Here is a 15,412-nt window from a genome sequence, read left to right as displayed (position 1 = left end):
TTTGAACATCGAACGAATGAATGTATTAAGACATCGAGAGTTAGCAGAGGCACCATGTGCTTAGCCAACCCATGGCCTCACAACAGTACAAGAGCTTATTGAATCAAGCACACAGTCTATTGGACAGCCACATAATCGTTTATATACTGAACCACAAAAGAAACGTCACTATGGATAGATATATGAGAAACCTAGTTTGTCCAAACACCGTAAACGTACTTTGAGATATATCAAAAAGATGAAACTTGATTGAACTGATCATGAAGGTTGAAATTAAAGTGTCAAATGTTTGTAAAGTGAAACACAACACTAGTCTCTGAGAAAATGGCATCACAAGTCAGTATCTCGTGTGTCCGCCATGTGTATTGATGACTGCCATGCAACGTCGATACATGGAATGGATGAGGTGGTTGATGAAGGCCATAGGCACTTGAGCCCACACTGTGAGGAAGTTCAGCTGCAGTTGTCGTCCTTGGTCGGACGTCATTCAGCCGTCTTTGAATCTCGTCCCGCGGGTGCTCAATGGGATTTAAATCGGGACTGAGGGCAGGCCACTGCTGCCAATCTGCTGGAGGAAGTCTCTTGTTGCTCTCGCAGTGTGGGCACGGGCGTTATCATGCTGAAACTCGTGGTTGTGGCGACGTGCCAAATGAGGTATGGCGTGTGGTCTCAAGACTTGATCAATGTACCGTGGTAGACATGTTAGGAACGACCCACGCTGTTAGACACAATCAGCCAAATCACACATTCCTACCACTCCATCCGAACTAGCCGGGCCTTACGACAAGCCTGGAGTACTGGGGACAATCAAATACCTTCGACTCAAAGCTCATGGGAATTACAATTGTGAGACTTGCAGTGAAAAGAAATGTCACATATGCTGTTAATTATGTTCATTTTCATATTCATGTCAACTGACCGTGGAAATATTATTCATGAAAAGTGTGATACATCTGTTTTCATCAATAGTTCCATGTTCTCAATTTCGTAGTTAAACAATATCATGTATGCAGTGAATTAATACAAACATGTAGGGTGCATGCGTTTTGTTTCTTAAAAGTGAGGAGGGAGGGAGGACGTTGTTTGTAGTTTCCAGGGAGGTAGGACGTTGTTTATCCAGGGTAGAATAGGTCGTCAGCAACCCATGCTTTCCGTAAAAGGCGACGATGCTTGTCGACTAACGGGATCGGGTGGTCAGGCTCGCTTACTTGGTTGATGGATGTCATTGCATCCCAATTGTGTTGATAGATGCTCATGATGTCAATCACTAGATTGTCTGGTCCAGACTCGATTATTTACAGACTGACGTCATATAGCTTGAATATTGCTGAGTGCGGCGTTAAAAAACAAGCAAACATTTGAAACGAACATTATGACGTATGCTCACTTTGTTTCCCCCCAACAATACAAACAAGCGCACATACGGGCACACATGAAACTCGGCTCAATATACAATGTACTATACCAGTTGTCAAGTATGGATAACAAACTCTCCTTCACATGACTCGGAAAATTGATTTTTAATTTTTTTATTGGCAATAGACATGATTTTAAGTAACACCTGGGAAACATTTTTAACAACCGACGAAACACAAACCATTAACTACTATTTCAAATATGACAAATGTGTATATAAACATTTACATCGTTATCCTAGACCCGGCAAGAACAATGGATGAAAAGTTCTCAGCAGACATACCTTTGGAGGAGAGGGACGAAGTCGAGAAGGTCTTTCATTATTTGATTGGAGATGATGGGACTGGAACAGAGGACATCATTGACAGATTTTCCAAAAACAGCCATCAATACGAAAAGGTAAAGTAGTTTTGTAAAGACAACTGTTCTTTACACATGTATTTAGAATGCGAATTTTCGACATACAATATGGTCATTGTAATATATAATAACTCTCAGTGATTATAACTGCACGGCGAGTCAGCGTTAGGTGGAAGGAAAGCTCAAAATGGAGCACGTGGTAGATCCTTTTTTCGCACCATGTTTCTTGTTTCCGTTTGATAAAGGTTTTGGGAGGGGTGAACTTCACAGGACCCGTTCAGACTGCCCAGTCAGCTGCTGAATTCTATCCTAACAACAGAGAGGATGTTTATATTCTTGACGTTGCTGCTGGAACTGGTCAATGTGCAGAAAAGGTCAGTGGAAAACAGTTGAGTGATGTATTAAGTTTGACATGTCGATGTCATTTGAATGCGATGTTAAATCTGTAACAATGACTAAAACATCATCAAAGTTGAATAACAAGAAAAACTCATTTTATTTTGGACTGTGCGATTACTACGTTTTGGGAGTTTGTTACCGGCTATTTAATTAGTTTGAAGACCAGTTCTGCGTTTTCACGTGATACGGTCAAAGGTATCACCTGTAAGGGCGTAGGTTTGGATTTACTTTCAATTGAGTTGAAGAATACGTGGTATAACCCTCGATCCTATAGAGATTTTATGTTTTAATGTTCGAATCAGGATAGGGTCACAATTGCATCGAGGGCTTCCTCCGAGTCCCGATCGCAATCGAGGGGCGTTACTTATGAACAGTAGTGTACGACACAGAAATGTATAGATATGTCAGTAAAACGCACTCGTCCTTGATTTACAGCTACACTCTCACGGATTTCGCAGAATAGATGCCTTGGAACCGTCATCAGAAATGGTTGAACGGGCCAAGAAGAAGGACCTTTATGGTCGTTACTTTAACGTTATGTTGGGCGGGAATGCCTTGGATATTGAAGGTGGTAAGTAGTACATACCATCTGACAAGATGCTCGTTTCAATCTGCACATCATCTCATGTCAGGTATGTCGCAGTTTACTTGTTATTATTCTTGTTACCATTTGCCTCACATATATTTGTTCCGAATGTAACGTAAACATTTACCCTTCAAACCCATTTGTGTATTATCAAACCGTGTCTTGATTTAAACAAATTAGGATTGTGAAATTTGTCTACTCTGGACTACCACAATCAATATCTACAACATTCTTTAAATAATCTTCTCTGGACCAGACAATCTAGTTGTAGACATCGTGAGTGAGTTAATATTTAACGTCACGTCGGCAGTATTTCAGCCATATCGTGACGAGAAGTTATACATTAATAACACATATATTTCGACTAAATAAAAAGCTGACGACGGTGGACAGTACAATAAACAGAATATCACAGATTCGAGTTAAAACTAGTTAAGAATATTTAAAAGCAGAAAGTTTAAGTTTTTCAACACAATATAAAAATGGGCAAAAGATCCTCAGTAACTAAACGGAGATCACCATACAAGGGACCATGAGGACTTACAGTGCTTTGGCTTCCTGCATGGACTGACATCAACCGAACCCGTTAGTCGCCTCTTACGACAAGCATCGTCGCCTTTTACGGCACGCTTCGGTTGCTGAAGACCTGTTCTACCCCGGATTTTGCCTCCGTGGTCTAACGGTAGTGCCTCTGCCTGGAGAACGGAAGGTCGGGGGTTCGATCCATGGTCGCGTCACACCAAAATGATTTTAAAGATGGCACTCGGCATTAAAGGGGTGAAACGATGGTATGGTATCCCAGTGGGCTAGCACTATAAATCGGCATTAGTCCAGACTAGCAGACACATGCACACACAGTGCAGAAATCTTGAATGCGACGTTAATCCCCATTTCACCTCACATCTACAGCATTAATTATATTGATCGTGAAAACCTCCAAGACGCTAATAAATTTCATTTTTACTTCAGTTGAACATCAGAATAAATGCATAAATATTTTCTGAGTGATCGATTGTACAATAAAATGTGTTGTCCTGATTATATCCAGATTTGTTTTAGATACCTACGATGCTGTGACCATTTCTGGGTTAAGCTTCATGGTTATGAAAAAAATGCCCCAAAACGCCTTCGAGGAGCTCATCCGAATCGTCAAACCAGGAAAGTATAATTTGTTTAATACACATTGTTTAGAAGTTGGCAGATGACAAAGTTGACACAATTTATGGATGATAACGTCTTTATCATACTGTAATAGCGACGTTTCGGTATAAATCCTCATACCGTTGTCAAGCAAGACAAGAAGAAAAACATGTATGAAATGTCAAACCTACAGGGAAACGTCACTGGTGGCAGTCCATTGTTCAGATGACGTAATGTAATAAATTTATGACGTCATGAACAATGGATGACGGCGTATTGCATTTTTCTTAACAAAGAAGCACTGTGACGTCATTTGACGGTAATTGACCAGTCAGCATTAAGAAGCGCAAAAATGCACATGATCATGATCTAATATCGAAAGGTTTTATCATACGGTCATTCTACCCTTACAGAAGATGTACTATTATTTATTTTACCGATGATTACAGAAAGAGGTTCAAGTGATGGTAATGGATGGATAAGAAAAAGGAAGGACTAGGTGTAACTAGGTGTAACATGTCAACAGTTTCGGTGTCTCCATGTTAAGGATATTTAGTAATGACATGTAACGATCCACAGATACGGAAATAGGTCTAGCCCGATTCTTTCACACATTTTGCAATGGCAGATGTTTGGTTGTCACAAACATATATGAACACGTAAAGTTTCATTGGAGATCAAAATCATTGCTGAAAACCTATAATTTGAACGCCTTGCTGCACTGATAAATTTATGGATTCGAAAGGATTTGGGGGTTAATGTTAGAAATGGTGTAGGAGGCATCATATGGATCTTCTGTTGGGATCGAGACCAGGTTGACAACGTGCAAAAAATAATTAACGTTCATATACCACAATTGGCTAGTTCGAATTGCCATTGGTTCTCTCAGTGCCCCGTCACATAATGGTTAAGAGATGTTCGTCCAAAATCTTGTGGTAATGATGTTCCGCAATACATGCATAAATGTATTTCATTACTGATGAAATTGTTATTCATGGGCAAGGTTCGTGATGACCACATAACCCCCGAGTACACGCATACGTCTATACTCCATATCCAGTCACTCATATGGTCGTGGGTACTGAAACACAAACGAATACGGAAAGTATGTGAAACATGGGACGATCAGCATTCAACAACCAGTCCAAGGTTTATATAGGAAGACCAAGCGCACAATACGTTTTTTTATCTCCGGAATATTGTTTCAGGTGGGTACATCATCAATACGTCCTTTTACAAGATCTTCCCGGAAGATGGCGATGCCGTAGCGGCCATATATAGAAGGAACGTAAAGGCGCTGGAGTCTGAAGGGAAGTGGAAGCAGGTCCAGCTCAGACACTTCAAAGGATATCTGTTCGGTGATGACGGAGGTGTTGCTGTTCACCAAGTCCTTTAATGTACAAACGTTTAACTGGAATATCGAAACACACGTCGTTTAATGAACTCTCTAGAAATCTAAACACTGACTGCTTGTTCATAACGACACGGTATTTATGTTGATAATTAATAAAAGTTTGAAATTCTCAACGATGAGAAAATTGGTACGATAAATGCTCTACATTTTCTGATTGCTGGAAAACTGTCACAAACCCTTCAAGGCAATAAAACAAAACTTATTATGCATTATATGTTATTTTTAAATGTTTGTACACAGATGTAGTAAATGAATGAGGAGGGTTTTATGCCCTTTTACAAATTCCCAAGTGGGGGAACACAAGAAATTGGCTTCACACAGTGTACCCATTAGGTGGAATCGAACTACGGGTCTTCGGTGTAACCAAAGTCCTAATCAATAGACTACCAGATGTCATGAGACACTATGTTATGCTTACTTCATTATGATAAGTGTCTTCAGCAACCCATGCTTCCCGTAAGAGGCGACTAACGGGATCGGGTGGTCAGGCTCGGTGACTTGGTTGATGATGCATGTCATCGTATCCCAAATGCGTGGATCAATGCTCAGGTCCAGACTCGATTATTCCAGCTCGATGCCTTAAACAACAAACAAACAAACAAAAATTAAGACAAGAGTTTGCCACTAACGTGGCTATATCCCCCGCCCCTGTTGCAGAATGTATGACATAATTAAATCTAAACAAACCCTAACCTTTTTAAACCGAGGTGGAACTTGTCATGGAAATTGTGAAAAAAGAAGAGTTTGGGAACTTAAGTCCATCTTGTTGCCATGGAAACGTAAAAAATTAAAATTTCTGAAATTTCAAAATAGCAAGAGGCACCAGTCCATTATGTACCTGACACACCGGCAAAGTTTCATGAAAAAAATATTGAACGCTTTATGAGTTATGCTCCGGAAACGAACCCTACCCTCACAGAACATAAGTCCATCTTGTTGCCATGGAAACGAAAAGAAATAAAAATTTCTAAAATTTCTAAATAGCAATAGCACCACTTCAGCATGTACCTGACAGACCTGCAAAGTTTGATGAAATATTTTTGAACGGTTTCTGAGTTATGCTCCGGAAACGAAACGTGACGGGCTGACGGAGCCCGTTTCTATATTCCCCGCCCAACAAAGTTCGCGGGGGATAATAAGTGAAGCAATATTTTCCATTTCATTATGAACCCGGTTTGAGTACACTTACGGGTTTATGTAACATGTTAACTTTTAGCGTCGACACAAAGAAATGCACTTTTTTCTGCATGGGGTTTTGTTTACTTTTGGGTGAGTTGGCTTCAACACCAAGAGTTGGCAGCAAAACCTTCAAGTTTTTATTTGGTCAAATTAAAAAAAAACAAGAGCACAGGCACGGTGCCTAAAAACATTGATTTCCTCTAGCCTCACATATTACTACTGTACAAGGGTGCTGAGACGTCAAACGGTTTTATCCTTAACCTTTGGCCTGCTGAATTGTTTTCACACTTCTTAGCCCTGCCTGCTGGATTAATTTTAGCATAAGGCGCTGTAAAAGAGGGTGGGTGATTTCAAACAGTTGGTGCTTTATTATACAAGGGCCAATTGAAGAAATATTTTGCACATTTATTCCTGATAGAAAAATACACATTACTACGTAAATAATTCCTGATGTTTTTAATCATACCAAGGTTAAGACAAAAACGAACACAAAATTTGTAAATTTTCGTGATCTTGCTTGAATGACGTTATGAAGGTGGTTTACGTTTCATGTTAGGAACCTCTTTAAATCGTTAAATTTGTGCAAATTGATTTCGATAATCAGATTCCCGATGTCTTAATTTTCACTGAGAATAAATTCGATGTTTTTTATTGGTAAATAACAGCGCGATGGTAAATTATGAACCATATCTGTAAATTTATTATCCAAACGTTAAACAGAAAAAAACTAAATTTTCGAGGTCATCATGTCAGTTGCAGAAATACGAACATTCGGGTTAATCTAACATGTCATGTTATCAAATTTAAAGGAAACAATAAATGACTCATTAATATTCACCAATCCTTATTTCAAGAGTTTTGGTTGAATATTTACGATACATATACGAAAATACAAGTACCGTGTCATGATGCTAGCAGACGTTCGAACATCAAACATTGCGCGCTTCGCTCGACCTCGGCATAACTTATTGCTATTTAAATATCAACAAAGTTAAAACTGTCTTCATTGTATATATGCCTTGGCGAAAGTTAAACATAAAAAACGAATCGCCAAAACGCACCATTTCAATGAATATGTGGGTGTCATGCACCCATTTCTCGCGAAATCGAAAATGCACGAAAACTGTCACGAACTGTAGTAGGTATAAAACTGTGTCCGATTCTTGGACCTACCACTCCTTGGTCAACAATGCCACACCTAACTCAAATTCGGAGAAACCAGGCTATCGGACGTTTGGAAGCTGGAGAGTCTGTCCAAGATGTTGCCCGTCATTTGAGCGTTAACATAACCACAATTTACCGTCTCCTGCAACGATACAATGCTACACAGACCACAGATGACCTTCTTCGTAGCGGTCGTCCTAGGGTCACCACACCTCGACAAGATCGGCAGATTACCCGTCAACACAACTCATGGACATTAATCTTGTGTAGGAAGTTGTTTGTTTCCAAAAAACTAATCTTTAAATATAATTGTAATATGAATACGATACATTAATTTCTTGTAACAGAACATGATATTTTTGTTTGTTTAATCACAAGAACCATGGTGGCACTTTAGCTGGTGAGTTGGCCATATATACTCTTCCAAAAAAGAAAATTCACACTGACTTTCATAATATAATATAATGCGATTGTTTCTAAATAGGACATAGAACCATAATTGAAACACTGTTTGAAGATCAATGTACATAATGTTCAAAACATTAATCGTGTCACCAAGACAGACACACGTACACGATACAGTTAATGTCACAGGGGTACAGAAAAATGTCAGTATCGGTTGTGCCCACCACGTGCATCAATCACCACTTGACACCGACGACCCATAGATGCAATCAAGTTGTCAATAAGACGCTGATGGATGTGCTGCCATTCATGCTGAAGTGCATCAAGAAGCGCCGGAAGTGTTTGGGGCTGTGGATTCCTTCTGCGAACGCGTCGATCCAACTCGTCCCACAGATGCTCAATCGGGGACAAATCTGGTGACTGGGCTGGCCAAGGTAATGTCTGGATGTTGTTGTGCTGTAAGAAGTCCTGACAAACACGTACAATATGCGGTCGAGCGTTGTCTTGCTGGAACTGTCCGCCATGAACGTTGACGTGAGGAAGAACGTAAGGCTGTAGGATCAAGTCTCTGTAACGCACACCTGTCAATGCACCTGCCATATGCACGAGAGGCGTCCTACCACCGTGATAAATTCCGGCCCATACCATAACTACCGCGGCAAAATGGGACAACCTGCTGCACACAGTTGGGGGCGTAACGTTCACCCCGACGTCTGTAGACACGTGCGCGCCCATCAGCACGTGTGAGTAGGAAACGGGACTCGTCAGTAAACAGTACATTTCTCCCCCTTGCACGTGCCCATTTAACCCTCTGTTGGCACCAAAGCAGACGGTCCGCCAGATGACGTGGGGTCAATACTTGACGTCGAACAGGCCTCCCTCAGTCTGTTGCGTACCGTTTGATCTGATATTCTGCGTACCCCAAGGATCTGTGTGGTTGTAGACGTGGCTGTAGTAGTGCGGTCTCGGAGGTGTCGCAGCCGGATGTATCGGTCTTGTGCTTGGGTTGTCACCCTTGGTGTCTTCCTGACCTTGGTCTGTCGGCAACTATGTTGGTGTTGTTGTATCGGGTCCACAGTGCGGAGATTGTCTGTCTGGATACGCCAAAGTGCCTGGCCACTTCTTTTGAGTTGCTCCAGCTTGTGTTCTCCCAATGGCGTGGTTCCGTTGAGCTGCATTCAGTCTTGGCATTCTGTCACCGCCTCTACTGCCGTTATAAGGACTGTATGAACAGCCGTTGATGTGGATTTTTATACCCATTCAGGAGTGGGGCCTGCATGTCTAAATGCAGGATCCTGTGCTGCACGTTTTTTACAGGCGGTTGCGTTTGGATGAAGCTGTAAAATTAATCCCCAAACGCTACGTTTATGTGCTTTGCATGTGAATTATAGACACATCATCTTTCTGTTTGACTTATTTGGTTCTCATTTAATGTAATTATTTAAGATATTTGGCAAAAAGTGGTTTTACATCTTTGTCAAGTTTCTTTTTTTTAAGAGTATTTATATTTTTAAGAGAATGTTATCTTTTGAAAAAGGAATAGGGCACATATACTTATATTGACAATTCTTGCAGTTCTGTTCTGTTGGAGAAAAGTACATGGAATTATCCTACCTGATGTATTTGTTCTGGGTTCTCACCAATGAAATAATGTGTAATTAGTGTGGCAGGACTTTCCAGGTTTGTTGCAGTATGCTCTCGTGTGCTTGACAGTGACACTCATGTATGTCCCCTGAAGGAACATGAACCATTGTGAAATGTGATCAACAGGTTTTCGTCTATCAGTCAATATAATGTACAAAAATTCAAAATATATGCAGATGATCACCAGCTTTGGATCTGACATCCTTGATCATTTTGATGTGTTTCTGAATATACAGTCATTATATGTCCTTATGCTCTGTGTGTCTCAACCTTCTGGGTTGAATGAAAGGAAATGTCACTGTATACATGATTAGCTTTATCAGCCACACACCCTGACTTTATGTCACCTTTTGTGTTTAATTTTCGCAAACATGTACTGCTGCAAACCTGTTTTTCCCTTATATATGCAATCAAACTTCATCAGCTGGTGTCTCACAAGTTCCTCAGTTATCGTGTATAAATGTGCCCTTGCCATCATGAAACAAGAAATGCCAAAAACAAAAGCATTTGCAATGGAAAAAAACCTACATTTGTCCTTCCTTAAATAATCTTAGGTTCAGTGCTTGAATGTTTTAGTGTCATAAATTATTATTTTTTTAAATTTCATAAGGATTTTTCTTTGATGGACCAACATCAAACCATCTGACAGAATTATAACTTAAAAAACCCTCATTTCTGAGATGTCCATATTTTTCAGATTTTTTTTCTACTTTTAGGACAGAACATGAGCCGTCTACCTGAGCTTGGTTACGTAAACAAACACTTTGTTTAAAATTTGATATGGAATTCCACTACGACACCCATTTGAAATGTGCTTTTTGTACTTAAAATGTCTTGAGAGTTTATACCCAAACAGGCATGTGCTTTTGTGCCCAGAATAATTTTGCATATCAGTTTTGTAGTTTCAAACTTATACATTGCTTTTTGTATGAAAAAAGTTAATTTATTATCACTATTCTGCCAGAACACTAGATCTACAATTAACTTACGGTTTTCCAATTTACTTGCCTCCTCTCCAGTGACAAGAATTTATTACTTTCCTATCACAATCAGTAAATTTGAGTTGTGCCAATGTGGACCTCAAGGACATTGAGGTTAGTCATATTATGAACTTGATGAAATGTTTTATCATAATGTTCAGCCCATTGTTTGCAATAAACATGAAAAAATAAATATGATCAAACAGATTTAGTTTAGTTTTCTTGGGTACAAAATCACCAAGTACTTTGGATACAATTTTGTTTTGGGTACAAAATCACATAGGCCCTACATTCATCCAGTCGAATTGTGTACCTACTTTCATCCGTTCTGAAGATTGGGGAGGGGGGAGTAAACGTTTTAAAAACATTCCTTAATATTCTAAATTGTCCTACTTTCAATGACAGACCAATAACAATATTTTGTTGTTATTATTATGGCATATCAATATGTTATATCGCCTCCCGCCGCCGTCGTTTTCAGAAAATGGTTTTCAAATCATTGAGCGTGGAATCCTTTACGGTTTCGGATTTAGACTTACAAATTTGATGTTACGCACCGGCGACAATCACGAATAAGTATGAAACAAATAGGAGTGAAGACTGCTATCCACATTAATAAATAGTAAACAGTTGTCGAAAAATAGTAAACTATGTATATTCTTTTGAATTTGAATCTATTTCGGAATTTGTTTTCTGATAGCTTACCAACTTTTGCCTATTTTGCATCGATGCGTCATGCGGTACGTGCTTCCGGTTTCAGAAATGATAGCTAAAATTGCAAAAACTACATTATATTGCTGTTGAATTGTTTACCTAGAATGTATATCAGTTCAGATTTTGCGTATCAACCAATATTTGTCATTATTTGCAGTGTTTGTTGACTTTGTTCAACTAAACAAATCGCGAGTTAGGCCACGCCCAAACGCATCCCCGACGTTTGTCGGCTTGTCAATGTGTCCGAACGTTTATCAAACCAAATCATTTGCAAACTCGATAAAAATGAGACATTTTTTTACACAAACTTATACATGCGTGTCATTAATTCTAGAAAATTAAGTTAGATGTAACAAAATTATTGTAATAGTCTTACGGGATCATGTGGAGTTGTTTGTTTACCGCCGTTGCCATGATCGTACAAGTTCCATCCAATCGACGATGTTGCATGTATGATTCAGATTTTTTTTGTTTATAATTAATTTCATCGAAAATTGCTACTTGTTAGAAATTAAGGAACTTGAGTGTTTTCCTTTCGTCAGCAAACAATAAATTATGATCGAATGTGATAAATGATAGCATTATAAAGAAAATATCTGACTGCATGCCGCTCAAAGTGAAGTGCCAAAAGTCAACAATGGCCTTTTCTGGTATGTGCCGAGAAGTTTGGCTGAAACTTTTTAAACTAGCGATATTTTCTTTTTGAGGTAAATACACCACTGAAAGTTTTGATATTGAGCAAGCTGAGCATTTATGCATGTCATACCTAATTTAAATGTAACGCAAAGTCTTCTTGGTAAATAGATATGGCGAGTTTTGTTTGTGGGTGTCCGCCTGTCGAACTGGTTCGACAGTAGCTATACGGCTAGTTACACAGTCTGCGGAACTGGTTCGACAGTAGCGTTGAAAGCTTTAAGCAGGACACGTACACGTCTTTGGCATATACTTTAGGTCAACAAGCTTAAGTCAGGTGAGGTGTAATGGGGTTTAACGTTTGCACTTAAGTAGCGACATGTATGCACGTGTGTGTGTCTGTGTCTGTGTGCAAACTGTGATGTTTCAACCAGGATATTAATATTCTCAAACAAATCATTTATCATAACAATAAATAATGTTTGGCTGATCACACTTCCTTTAGGTGTTCCATTCTCTAAAATATAAATATCTGACAGGGAAGTTCCAATGCAAACTTGTATAGTTCTACCCGTTAAGAAAACTTTTATCCAATCAAGCATACGTCCACAAACCCAAAGGTTATACAGTTTTGTTACTAAACCTTCCCTCCACAACATGTCATATTCTTTTTCAATGTCCATGAAAACAGCCATTACATATTCAGTGCTACCTAATGCCTTTTCAATTTCAGTTTCAAGGCGCACTAAATGATCAGCACAAGATCATTTTTTTCTAAAGCCTGATTGAACGTCTGAAAACAGATCGTTCTTTTCCGTGAAGTACACCAGACGGTTATTTACCATTCTCTCCATTATTTTACACATATTAGAGGTAAGAGCAATAGGTCTGTAGGATATGGCTTCAGTAGGATCTTTACCAGGCTTCGGAATTGGAACTACTATTGCTTTTTTTCCTAGAAATGGGAAGTTTGCCTTCAAACCAAATATTATTAAACAGTAAAAGCATGGTTTCTAGGCTGATGAGGGGAAGATGTTTAAACACATCATAGCATAAAGAATCATCTCCTGGAGAAGTATTTTTCCGTCCAGAAATAGCTAAATAATGAGTTGTAATCAGCGATATAATATGTTGGACAATGTAAGATGTCCGAGAATTCTGATTCATGTGTTTCTTTATAGAGAAGAAAATCCCAGTTTAAGTTATCTGTACTCGATACTTTTGAAATGACTTAGCCAGTGCATTACTCTTGTCTGTACTTGTTGTTGCAGGCGTGACTTTACCAATAGACGGAATAGCACGATTTGAACTTGAACTACCAGAAATCTTTTTCACTTTCCTCCATACCTGAGACAGAGGTGTATTTTCATTTATAGAACTGACCAAGACAAACGTTTTGCTTCAATAACAGTTCTTTTAAGGAATGCGGAAGTGCGCCTACACTAGATTAAATCACACGGCATGGCTGATCTTTCAAAAAAATTCTTTGCCCTCTTTCTGGCATCATGTGCTGATTGACATGTATCCGTCCACCAACAAACAGGCGGTTTAAGCGGACGTTTACCAGAACTTCTGCCTATAAATCTATTGGCAGCATCAATAATGTTAGAGACAAAGCATTTGTAAAACTGATCTATGCCAATAGGGTTTATGGCAGGCGTGATTGTGTCAGAGCACAAAGCAGTAAATGCAGACCAGTCAGCTTCAGAGACCGCTGAGGTGTACCACTCAGTTCAGCGAGTGGGTCAAGTTGAAGGCTAGTAAACACAGGATAATGATCACTACCAAAAGAATCCTGCAAATACACTTCCGAATCACAATGTGGAGCCAGTTGTGGACTGACAATGGTCAAATCCAGGGCCGAAAATGAAACAGAAGCCAAGTCATAGAACCATCATAAAGTAGTGTCTCAATGGCTTTAACTCTAGCAGATTCTTTTCATCAGGTCGTGTCTCATGACTATTAAAATCCCAACACACTACTGTAAGATTGTCTGACATGTCCAAAGAGAAATATAGTCATCATAGGTAGCAAGAGCATTATTATAGACATTAAAAATGGAGACTGATCTTTTATCCTTCAAATGAATATTGACTGAAATCGCTTCTAATTGAGATTGTATCAAACTAAGTTAAATGACAAAGTGTCCTTTAAGAGTATAGCACAACCACCTCTTAAAACCAACCTGATGATCTTTACGAAGGCAGACATAACCTTCCCAACGGAACTGCTGTTTATGATTCAGGAACGTCTCCTGAAGACATATAACATCAGGCATTGGGTCAAGACTGTTAATAAAAACATTGAATCCCAGACCATTAGCATTTACTGATCTAGCATCCCACTGAAGGATCAAGAGCGTCATAAGAAGGATTAAGACTTCCATTGTTGACCCTTAACCATGCTCGTCAGATCATCCGGGAACAATTTTAACCCCAAGAGGGACTGGGCAGCTGACGCGATCGTCTGGAGACCATCAGACTTGAATGCACGAGTAGTGCCAAGATTAGCAACTATACAAATAACAAAGTTTAGAAAATCAACGCGAGACACATTTTTGAAGAGAGGTTTGCAAGATGATTCAGACATAAAGTCAATAACAGGATCAGTCTGACATTCAACTTCCAGAGTTTCAGTCTGAGTACTAGCAGTCACCATGACTGGAGGAGATACAACGTCAGAAAGTGTAACAACCTGAGACAGTGGTTTAGCTGCAGGAGGTGGTTTAGGGACTGTTGAAACCTGATCAACATCTAAATCTCCACGCACCTTTCGAACCGCCTGAGAATAAGACAACTTACCCTCAACTCTGACCTGGATCTGGACAGCTTCCTGGTATTTCATACAACCTTTATATGCCGCAGAGTGAGCACCACCACAGTTCTTACATTTAAGAGAACTTTCATTGCACTCCTCATAATTGTGCTTCCCTCCACATTTAGCGCAAACATGATGACTGCTCCTACACTTAGCAGAGACATGCCCAAAGGACTGACAGCAGAACAGATTTGGTGGGAACTTTATCAGGTCTACGAGTCAGACGCACAGCAGAGCACATCAGAGGTAACACAGGTTTTAACTCGTCCTCATTTCACTCATCTCAATATCCAGATCAATACCGTAAATCACTCCACGTGTTCTCATTAATGATTCAGGTTCATGAGTGGTGACAAAATGTTCATCAAGTTCTGTGACATGCAAAAGTGTTTTGGCAGCCTCAAAAGTTTTTGATGTGACACTAACATCTCCTCAGGCCATCTGCTTAACACTGACTATTTATGAAGTGACTTTAGCCAAGGCTCTAGCCAAAGCACGCTGTGTCGTAAGTTGACAGAGGGTCGTTGAAGCATCATCATATTCATCTACATCGGCTTAAAA

General features: G+C 39.6%; 1 protein-coding gene across 1 annotated transcript; it reads left to right on the top strand.

Moving 5' to 3' along the window:
* Positions 1-1,665: 1,665 nt before the first annotated feature.
* Positions 1,666-5,297, top strand: LOC139447266 (methyltransferase-like protein 27). Its single transcript, XM_071228542.1, has 5 exons — positions 1,666-1,815; positions 2,022-2,150; positions 2,611-2,746; positions 3,821-3,946; positions 5,110-5,297. Exons 1-5 carry the CDS (start codon positions 1,672-1,674, stop codon positions 5,295-5,297), a joined length of 723 nt encoding a protein of 240 aa, XP_071084643.1. The 5' UTR covers positions 1,666-1,671.
* The last annotated feature ends 10,115 nt before the right edge of the window (positions 5,298-15,412 follow it).

Source organism: Haliotis cracherodii, unplaced genomic scaffold (assembly GCF_022045235.1).
Source record: "Haliotis cracherodii isolate W230 unplaced genomic scaffold, xgHalCrac1.p SCAF_10, whole genome shotgun sequence".
In the NCBI taxonomy this organism is placed as follows: domain Eukaryota; kingdom Metazoa; phylum Mollusca; class Gastropoda; order Lepetellida; family Haliotidae; genus Haliotis; species Haliotis cracherodii.
This window is presented reverse-complemented; position numbering and strand designations above follow the sequence as displayed.

Bases quoted from the DNA above. Each gene is read 5' to 3' on its own strand.
- LOC139447266 (XM_071228542.1), top strand. From the start codon at position 1,672: ATGGATGAAAAGTTCTCAGCAGACATACCTTTGGAGGAGAGGGACGAA. The intron at 2,151-2,610 runs GTCAGTGGAAAA...CTTGATTTACAG, and splicing joins CTGGTCAATGTGCAGAAAAG to CTACACTCTCACGGATTTCG. The intron at 3,947-5,109 runs GTTTAGAAGTTG...ATATTGTTTCAG, and splicing joins TAATTTGTTTAATACACATT to GTGGGTACATCATCAATACG.